Genomic DNA, 11,024 nt, shown 5'->3' with positions numbered 1-11,024 from the left:
TGTCCATCCCTATCTGCTTGTCGAAATTACAATATTAAAAGCATTTAAATTTTACATTCTAAAAGAAGTACCATGCTATTGAAGTACTACATATAAAATAGTGAATAAAAAATTACCATGATTCCTAATTATACTTATACGAATGATTTTCCCCCATATATGATACTTAAGGAGGTTTGCACCTGAAACACAAGTCATGTCAATCATCCGAAAACCTTTTGGATATAATTATGGTGACCTCAAATGTTCATTTATTTATTTGGGACCCATGTCACATGCAAAATGGCATTTTTTTAAAATATTGGGCCCCAAACAGATATAATATTTTTTTCTGAAATGATTGCTAAAATTTGGCTTGAAAAATGATTATTGTAAGAATCAAGCAAATGTTTTTAGTTTTAACTTTTATTGAATTATGATATCAATACAGTATGAAGTTAAATACAATTACAATTTTTAGCAAATCAAATTTCACAAATAAAATGAAGCACAACATATATTTCCCCTGTAACAAACATTTCATCGTATCTAAAAACCATTCCTAAAGACGTAGGACCACTACCTAAATAAACTGATGGTCCTATATAAGGAAGAGGTTCGCCATTGTCTGTCAAATATGGCGATGTTACAGAATTGCTTGATCCTTGTATCCAAACACCTAAGATTGACTCTTTTTCTACAAACATTTATTTAAAAAAAAAAAGAAAAGTTACACGTGTATTGTTTTTTACCATTTGAATGTCTACAAAACTAACAAATTAATTTGAATTCATAAAATTAGAGCGATTCGTAATCACCGGACCAAATCGGAAGAAATCGTCCGCTTATGATTTTAATAAATTAGGCAGTTTTGTTCTATTGTTTGGAGGCGTAAAACAAAGGAGAAATTAAATCAAAATAAGCTTTTAGTAAAATATCAACCCATGAAAACGGATAAATAAGATAGCGTTTGATTTTTTTAAAGACTTTGTTAAAAAGTTTGTATTAAAATTGAGAATCTGGAAAAAATTATAATTATGTGAATAAATAAGTGACTAGATTGGGTATGATGTTGAAATAACAAAAAATGAAAAGGAGACACAAACGTACTAATACCATGTTCATTTTTATTAATTTCAAAAGTTGGTAGAACAATAAGGAGGCAATCAATGCCTGTCTAAGAATCAAAATAGCAAATGATATGGGGAAATATTATGTCCTTCCATATTAAGATAATAATAATTGAGTAAAAGCAGAGATTGTAAACATCGTGATTTACAACATGATAACACAATAGGAGTACATTCCTATCGAAACATAAAAACAAAATCAGGATGATTTCGTAGAATTACATTTTATGAACTTTTTTATTGATTGTTTCATTGAAACCGAAAGAAGGAACAAGATGACTCAGTGTAGCAAACCGGTATTGTAAAAATAGTCATGAACCACTTAACGGTATGATTTTTGTATTAGATTTACACACTGTCATATGTAAAAAGAATGTATAGACATGTTCAAACTTGAATTAATTAATGTAAAACTGTTAAATGTTTTTTTTTTTTTTTTTTTTTTTTTTTTTTTTTTTATTGGGTTTTTCATTTCACAACACATGTACATATGTAACATAATACTGATTGTAACATTTTTATAAACATATTACATAGTCTTTATACTATTTCTACTTAATAGTACAGTTTTGTATATTTCATATGAAGTGAAGCTGATTTTGAGAGAGAGAGAGAGAGAGAGAGAGAGAGAGAGAGAGAGAGAGAGAGAGAGAGAGAGAGAGAGATTATGCAGGTGGATTACAATACAAGTATAGACTATGCTATACTGGAAACAAATGAAATGATATGAGGGTTCACATCGATCAAAAAAAACAAACTTATCTCTATAACTACAATTTTTCACAGATATTCTGCCAGTGGCTTTCGTATTCCTTATAATTACATCTTTTCAACAGCAAATATTTTTCAGTTAAGATTCTTTCTGTTATGACCTTTTTCAAGGCATGTATATTTGGTGTCGGATTACTTTTATATTTACATGAAAAAATATATTGCTTCACAATAAGAGCTATCAGGTTAAAAAATTTATAACTTTCTTTATTTTTGTATTTTCCAAAAAGAACTGATTGAATATCAGATGTAATCGAGATTTCAAACTGTGTAAAAATCCACTCTTCAACATCACACCACAATTCTTTTACTATATTACATTCATAAAATAAATGACCAATACTTTCTTCATCTTTTTTACAAAAGGTGCAAACAGCAGATTCTGCTTTTTTTATATTAAAAAGATATTTATTTGTAGGGACAATCCTATGAAGTATTTGATATTGCAGCCAATGTAGTTTTGATTCCTGTGTACACTTAAAAGGGAGTTCAAAAATTCTACTCCAAGAAGTTTGTGAATAGTTATAACCCTTTTCTCTCCATTTTGATATCGATGTACATATTTCTCTTTTTTTGTCTAATAGTATGTTGTACATGGGTTTACAACCTTTACAAGTATTAATAAACAATAGAATATGATTAGGGACAATTGGTCCATATTGTAATGTGTTCTGTAGGTTTGGTAAGTGTATATCTTGTGTATGTAGTCTGGTTGTAACTGCAGTTCTTAAACTTGCATACTCTATGAAATTTGTCTTTGGATTAATGTGTTTCAATTCATCAAAGTTTCTAAATGTTCCATCTATATTAAGCAGATCACTAACAAAAATAAATCCTTTATTAACATAACTTTTGATAAATATTGATTTATTGTCTATGGTGATTTGGGGATTGTGCCATATATTATCATTTATAATTTGGGGTCTACTAAGTGGCGTTTGTTCAATTATTTTTAACCAGCTGAGGAGCACTTCTTTCCAAAAAGAATTTTCTAATTTTTTACATAGAAGGTACGAATAATTAGGACCATTTCTCCATATTTCAGAGATACTAATTTTCAAAATTGATTCTAAAAGCTTTACCCATTTTGTATCAGTTTTAATTAGCCTTCTCATCCAAGTAGCTTTGAGTGCTGTGATAAAATTTCCATAATCAACCATTTTGAGACCCCCATGATTATAATCTTGTATAATTGTACTTTTCTTTACTTTATGAACTTTACAGCCCCATAGGAAATGAAAAATATCATGTTCAAAAGTTTTTAGGTATTCAGTTTTTGGGTTGGGTAATGCTAGTATCAAATGATTTAGCTTTGGTGTTATTAGTGTCTTGATTATCGTAATTCGACCAATTGGTGTTAATTTTCTTAACTTCCACTGATTTATCAATCTTCTAATTTCAGACAATTTTGGTAAATAATTTAATTCTTCCATTTCATCTAATTTAACTGAAAATTTGATACCTAGAAGCTCAAAATTTAAATTGTTCCAACTAAGTTTCCATCGTGAATGATGAAATACATCCTTTGAAAATTTTTTGCTACCAATCCAAACCATTTTTGTTTTTGTAAAATTTATTTTTAAGCCTGATACTTGTGCGAAAAAGTCTAAAACCCTAAGAATGCCATCATATGATTGTGGTGTACCATCCATTATAATTGATGTGTCGTCTGCATATTGAGATATTTTGTATTCTTCTCCATCAATAATTATACCTTTGATGTCTTTTTCATTTCTTATTAATATTCCTAAAATCTCAGCGCAGAGAAGAAAGAGATATGGAGATATTGGGTCACCTTGTCTACAGCCCCTTTCTGGATAAAAGTATTCTGAAATTATACCATTTTGAATCACACATGCCTTAATTCCGTTATAGAATGTTTTTATCCAATTTTTGAAGGAGGGTCCAAAATTAAAAAAGTCTAGTGTTTTTGAGATAAAACTCCATGAGATGGTGTCAAAAGCCTTTTCGAAATCAATTAACATTAAAAGGCCGGGTATGTTGTAATGCTCTGTATAATACATAAGGTCATATATAAGTCTTATATTTTCCCCAATAAATCTTCCCTTCAAAAATCCAGTCTGATCATTATTTATCAATTTATCTAGAATAGTTTTCATGCGTTCAGCTAAGCTTCCTGAAGCTAGCTTGTAAATAACATTTAGTAAAGTAATGGGACGCCAATTTTTCAGAAATTGTTTAGGTTTTCCAGATTTGGGAATGCATGTAATAACACCTAGTTTATTTATTTCTGAAAAGTTTCCTATTTGAAAAGAGTGGTTAATTGCTCTTGTGATAAATATTCCTAAGTCTCTCCAGAAGAATTTAAAGAACTCACTTGTAAAACCATCAGGGCCAGGACTTTTTTCATTTTTCATTTTCTTAAGGAAATTCAGAATTTCTGTATCAGTTAAAGGACCTTCAAGGGTATTTGACTCTTCTCTATTAAGTTTAGGACACTTAATTTTATTTAACTTTTCATGGAAACTTTCTTCATTTATAATTTCTCTTTTCTTATACAAGTGTTCATAAAAAGATTTAGTTTCTTTTAATATTTTCATTTGATCGAAAATAACCGACCCATCATCTTTTTCAATATTTGGTATTTGTTTACTTATGTAGTTCCTAGTCTCTAGGTTAATGAAATATTTGGACGGCTTTTCTCCCTCGTCAATCCATTTAGACTTTGACCTGATACATTGACCTTTTAATCTATTTTTTCTTATGTTGAGAAGCTCATCTTGTTTGTTTGATAATAAATCTAAGGAGTTTTCCGTGAAGTTCTGCTCAAGACATGTAATCTCATTTTCTAATTCCTTTTCTCTTTCATTGGATTTTTTTTTCTTAAAAGCAGAGTATGAAATGGATTTACCCCTTATTTCAGTAAGAAGAATATCTATAAAAAGTTGATCATCAATTATAAATTGGATATCTTCATTTCTTATATTATCTAAATTATCTATATTGTATATAGGACAAACATATTGTCTTTTTACTTCCCTAATTATTTTTTTTATAGAGTTAAAACTGTTAAATGTTGACTCAAAAGAATATTTTAACGTTCCTATTTCAAAGAGGAATTATTAAAGAGGACCTAATGGCGTGGCCATTTTCGGACGATATCAAACTTCCGTACAAGAAGTCATTTTGAGCTCTGTATGAAGATGTAAAAATATAAAACATGCAAAATATAAAAATTCCAAAGTTACACTATATAGATTATTTCTTTCCTAAATGATTGTTTATATATACCGTATAACGGGTATTTTCTGCGGTTGTTTATTTTCTGCGGTATTTTGCGGATAAGAAAAATCCGCAAAAATTCAAAACGCAAAATATTCTTTTAAAAAAATCACTAATTTTGACATTATTTAAAATACAAGCTATAATTTTCAAACGTGATCGGTCCGTTGTTAGGGGGCTCTGCGTCGTATTTCACACCTAATTATCTCATGTTACCTGTGCGATATCAATTATAGCTAAACAGATATAAGGACTGTGTGTTTAGTCGAGTATGAAATAAAAATGATCTGAGAAAAGTTCACAAGCAGTATTTAGTAGACTTGTAAAACATTTGAGAGTTAGTTCTCATTCACCGTGAACACGGTAAGAACGTCGATTTTAAGATATGTAAGTTTAGTTCTCTAGTTTACGTTCCCTTAGCGGTCTAATGTAACCGCAGAAATTGAAAACGCAGAATATAATTTGATACGTTTTAGGGGTTAAACCGCAAAAATTTCAAGCCGCAGAAAATACCCGTTATACGATACATTCGTTTTAACTTAATAATTTATATATATATAATAAAGATATTAATAAAAATATAGATACATAAAATATCTATAAAAATATTTGGTTTCATTTTTATAAAGGTTTGATTGTACAATTTACAACATCCAGTTTGATAAAAAAAATTATGTGAACCCAATACTATCAAGTCCGTAGATTAATACTACTACTCACATTTAAGAAGGTTGTTCCCTGTATTAAAAAAAAGTCTATAAGGTTTTTGTGAAAGTATTTTTAGTAATCTACACACATAGCGCAAGCATTTTAATTGACCTTTCTGTTCAGAAAGTGCAACTTACAGAAATATTGCATTTCCTTAAATATTTTTTCCGAATGAATCATATGGCAAAAAACCCTTATTTGATTAAAAATAAAGGTAAACAATTACAATGTTGACTTTTTGTCCTAATACGCCGTAGTTTTTATGCACAAGAATTCGATCAGCAATGAAATTCGGTAAAAGTCTCAAATTTTTACTCAAATTATTAAGGCAGCTATGGATAGCGATCACGTGACAAAGCATGTGAATTCTAAAAAAAGAACTTCTCGGTCTATTTAATCCGGAAATGCAGTAATCAATATGGCGGACTGTCAACATTTGCCGCTAAAAGTCAAAGGGAAATTTTGTAGTAGAGGTAAATATAAAAAAGCATCGCGTATGAAACAATTTAATAGCGTTCATAAGATCGACAACGATAATATCCCCACTAACATTGAACATCCACATGCAAACGACTCGGCGCCACATTCCCAGGCAGACGACACATCTGTCAATCTTGACGATTTCGATGTACTGGAAAACGTGTGTGTTCAAAGTATGGACGGTATTCAGTGGAATGAAGGCCGAAGGGTTGTGGAACTTAAGCACCTTGCTGATCAGCTTGTATGTGTACACTGTAACAATCGGCTGCATTTGTCGAACATTGAAAGTGAAAAGCGTTACGGGCTCGGTAGCTTGCTATACATCAAATGTGATAGCACTACTTGTGGATTTATTAACACAGTTTCCACGGGAAAAAGAAACAGTAAAGGTGCCTTTGATATCAATTCAAAAGTTACACTTGGTAAGTTTAATTTGACATGATTGCTTTCTCTCTCTCTCTTTTTCCTCTGTCTCTTTCTTTCTCTTTATTATATATACTCTGTCCCGAGTTTTTGCTTCCACAACTTTTTGCTTGATATTTCGATAATCGTGAATACCTTTATTCTCAAACTATGTTCATCCATTTATATGAAAAATGTCCAGATTATCCGTTTTGAAACGCCCCCTCTACCGCTTCAGGTTTCAATACACATCCCAAGTACTTCCGAAGGGAGAAAAGATGTGAACATTTCCCATTATAAATCTTATTAATGAAAAAAAATTACAAGTATGAGCATTATGAAAACGTTGAATATCGCATAAAATTAACTAATTTTGTGCAAACCATTAAAAACATTGTATGATAAACGATCCAAAATATGTTGAATGTGCAGACCTTATAAAGTACAGGTGACCACAAATGTCTACCGAAAAGCAGAACAACCCCGTACATGTATAACCAATATACTAATTGACATGTATTAAGCAGACACTGTACAAAAAATATAAAAACACAGGGGTTGTCACAATTTTTTATTGAAACTGTTTTCGATGTTATGGGTGAAAATAAGATTTAAGGCATGCATAAATGTTATACAAAGCTATATAAGAACAGAGTTGTTCAGTTCATTTACATTCTTTACATAAAGAGTTTAGACTCGAACAAAATTGGACGTTTAGCGAAAGAGAAGAAATTCTTACTAAATTTTTCAAACGTTGTTTCATTGATGTAATTTTGGCAATACTATAAAAATAACAGGTAAATCAGTTATATTTAATCTTAAGAATAATTGTTATGATATCAAATCTTCAGGTAAATAAATAATCAAAGTACATGTACTTAGGTTAGAGATAATTAGACTCAGCTTCGTTTTTTTTATATTGCTCGAAAAAAATGTCAGTATGGCTAAAAGCAAAAAACTACAATCTATGTAATGAAAACAATAACTTTTATAAAACTTTCATATTTCAATATAACATTCATTTTATACGATATGTTTACTAGTGATATATAAATTATAAATAGATGTATAGTTTAGTTAGTTAATTGATCAAAAGAAGTACAAGATAACACATAAGTTATTACAACAAGCCTGATCAAAAGGTATAGTATACTAGTACGTTAACACTAGCATAACTATGTGCTGATATGTTTTAAACATAAACATATTCATTGTCGTTTATTACATTCAATATGTATATTCCTGGTCATTTAACATGCATTTGGATAATATGAACACTATCATTACTTGTAATATTGAATTTTCTTTACTTTACATGTTTTGCTATCAGCCACAAAAAGATAGTCTCTTGTGTCTACACATAGACCCAAAGGATTTTCCAAATGGCAGTTGTCAATAAATCGGAGAAACTGGCCGTCTTTATCGACAATGTGGATACCGTGGTTGTCAAGATCCGCTATCAGGATATGACTCTGGCTGTCTGTAGTGATGCCATATGGATTGAATAGTTCCTTTGTAGAAGAGGAAAGACCAGTGTACGTAAATCGGAATTTCCCTGCCTGGTTGACTACCACTACTGCACGTGCTTCCCTATCAGACACACATATATCAAGGTTCCTGTTCTCACTGATGTATTTAGTATAACCACCTGATGAATAGAGAGCTTGTCCATTGTCATTGTACTGTATACTTTGTTTCTTAATGGAGCCAGAATAACACACGACTTTTGATGGTGTTGTCCAATTAACATTGTACATAACAACCAGGATATCACCAGAGGATGTACTACAGACACCACGAGGTCTCCATCCCTGTGGTGTGATCACTGTCTGTATTTCTTTATTCTTCACTATGTTTACAGTTCTTTTTATTTCGTCAGTATAAACCAAATCCCCACTTCTTGTCACTGCTATGTCATATGCACAGTTACCTGACTTGGTTTGGATAGACTTCAGTAGCCCTCTCTGGAGGTTGTACAGTTTCAAAATGTTGTTGTTACCCCGAATCCAGATGTCATCATCACTCAGAAATGACACAATTGTAGCATATTTATGATTGGTCTTTATCTTTGTGATGATTTGTGGAACATCAATAAGGGACCTCTCTAGTGAAGAGTGCTCAGTACTCGTAGAATCCATTGTGTCGTTGTGTTCTTCTGTTTCGATAGATAATTCTGACAGAGAGCCAAAGTGTTCATATATTTGGTGTTTGTCAATTTTCTTAGGAGAAAAGCTTGGTAAAGTGACCGTCAGTTTAGGTGGCAATCTTCTGAATTTAGCATTTCTGGATTTGTAGGCAGAGACAAGGCCAACGTCATCGGAATTTATCAATTTTCTTAGATCGGCGAGTGTCTGTGTGATATCAGAGAGCATATGTTTGATGTCATCTTCATGCTTATTTAGGACAGTAAGATATTTGGAGTCCATTTTATCAAGATCAGATCTTAGTTTCCTGATAATTATATCTATTTCCCTGTACATTTCTTCTCCATGTTTGGTGATATCCAAGGCAATTTTCTGTGAGGTTTTATTAAGATTAGCTTTCTGAACCGGAATACTTGATGCAATCTCTTGATATTTGGGGAAAATTAACTGCTCTAATTCTTGTAAATCTTTCTGTAAAACTGACCTCTGTTTTTCCAGAGTTTTCACTATGTAGACAAATGTATGCCCTTGATGTTGTGTGGAAGAAGTGCACTGCGCGCAGATTGGAATGTCGCATTGTTCACAGTAAAGTTCACTTATTTTTGAAGAATGATTTTGGCATTTAGTTGTAGATCCTCGCTTTTCAAACGGTACAATTTTGTGTTCTTTGGCAAACTCGGAAAGATGTTCTCCCACACACGCTTTACACAGATGAATGTGGCAAATGTCGCAGTACATAGGAGGAACCGGTGTCTCACAGAGATCACACCGTAACACATCCTGGGCGCTACGTCGAGGGTCCATGGTCAGGTAAACGGGTATTTATTGAGAATTCTGCCAAAAAACCCCAGAAATAATGAACTATCGAATTCTGATTTCAGAACATTTTACACTAAAAGGCTGATATAACTTGCAGGAAAAACCAGTAAAATGAAAGTAAGACGCAAATACGGTTCAGTTCTCGATTTTGACCATTTTCGTCTATCAGTTTTTGTCTTAACGTTTAATTAACTGATGAAAGGGTCGATTTTGTGATGAATTAATACACATTTCTTACCTTTCATCTCTTCCAGACCAATTCCTGAATCACAAACATGGCTGCAATCTTTCTACTGTTACATGACGACTGACGTATCTAACGATAGTATCACGTGTTCAAATTTAAAGGCACAAGATAGAGGTGGATCATATGGCGCCCCACCTCCTCTTTTAAAAGGGCTAACTTTACAATATGGGTAGATAAGGCATCCCACATAATTTATTCGATTTTCACATAAAAATAATAGTTATATATCTTAATGTTAATTTTTCGCCTTTATTTTAAAATCTCAAGAAATTGACACCTCCTTCTTTTCTTTACTTAACCCACTCGCTTTTATCAGTGTTTTTATTAAAATTATTCAATTGCTCTTTTAAAACATATTTTGTTAGATATTGATTTCCCCTTAATCAAGCGTGTTGATACCCTGCAATTGACATTCCAATCTTCATCATAACATGTGCTCTCTCCGCGAATAAATGCACGATACAACTGAAAGACTGACACTCTGTTGTGGGCTAAACGTTTTAGAAAGATTCCTTAAAAAAGGATAATATTTCTCCTCTATATAAAATTAATTTTAATTTTATTCAAGCTCTCTTGTGTCTGTTTAATGTGCATACCCCTACATATTCAGGGGGCAATATGTTTTTATTATATCAGTGTCGTTATGAATACGTCTCTGTAATTACTTAAATTACAAAGTTTTTGAAATGATAATTAGAGGAGCATTTCAGCGGCGCAACAACACACCGGCTTATATCGAGAAGAACAACCATGCTAATTTTAAAGGTTGTAATATTCTTCAGTGTAAGCTACATGTTTCAAAATATTTATATATTGTAGATAAATAATTAATTATTATAATTGATTATTATATTGTAATTTGATATTAATAAACATATTTGCAATTGTAAATAATAGTTGGAATATGTGAATCAGGTGAATAGTCTTTTCTAATGGTTTTTAAATTATAATGGTCGATAATACTCCGTACGGTGTCCCTCTACTCATATAGCCCCAACTACTTCACTACTCAGCTTATGACATCACATGGTGATGCCTTACCTTTCCATATCATGGTGTAAAACACAGGAGAACTTATCTTTGTTTCCTGCATAAATTAAA

General features: G+C 31.6%; 1 protein-coding gene across 1 annotated transcript; it reads right to left on the bottom strand.

Annotated features, from left to right (window-relative positions):
• Positions 1–7,996: 7,996 nt before the first annotated feature.
• LOC136272004 (tripartite motif-containing protein 3-like) lies at positions 7,997–9,661 on the bottom strand. The gene has a single exon (XM_066072658.1). The coding sequence runs from the start codon at positions 9,659–9,661 to the stop codon at positions 7,997–7,999; it is 1,665 nt and encodes a 554-aa protein (XP_065928730.1).
• Between the last annotated feature and the right edge of the window lie 1,363 nt (positions 9,662–11,024).

Source organism: Magallana gigas, chromosome 10, assembly GCF_963853765.1.
Source record: "Magallana gigas chromosome 10, xbMagGiga1.1, whole genome shotgun sequence".
Classification (NCBI taxonomy): Eukaryota; Metazoa; Mollusca; class Bivalvia; order Ostreida; family Ostreidae; genus Magallana; species Magallana gigas.
Note: the sequence above shows the minus strand (reverse complement) of the source record. Positions and strands in the feature narration are given on the sequence as shown.

Excerpts from the sequence above, each read along its gene's own strand:
- LOC136272004 (XM_066072658.1), bottom strand. The coding sequence starts at position 9,661 with ATGGACCCTCGACGTAGCGCCCAGGATGTGTTACGGTGTGATCTCTGT.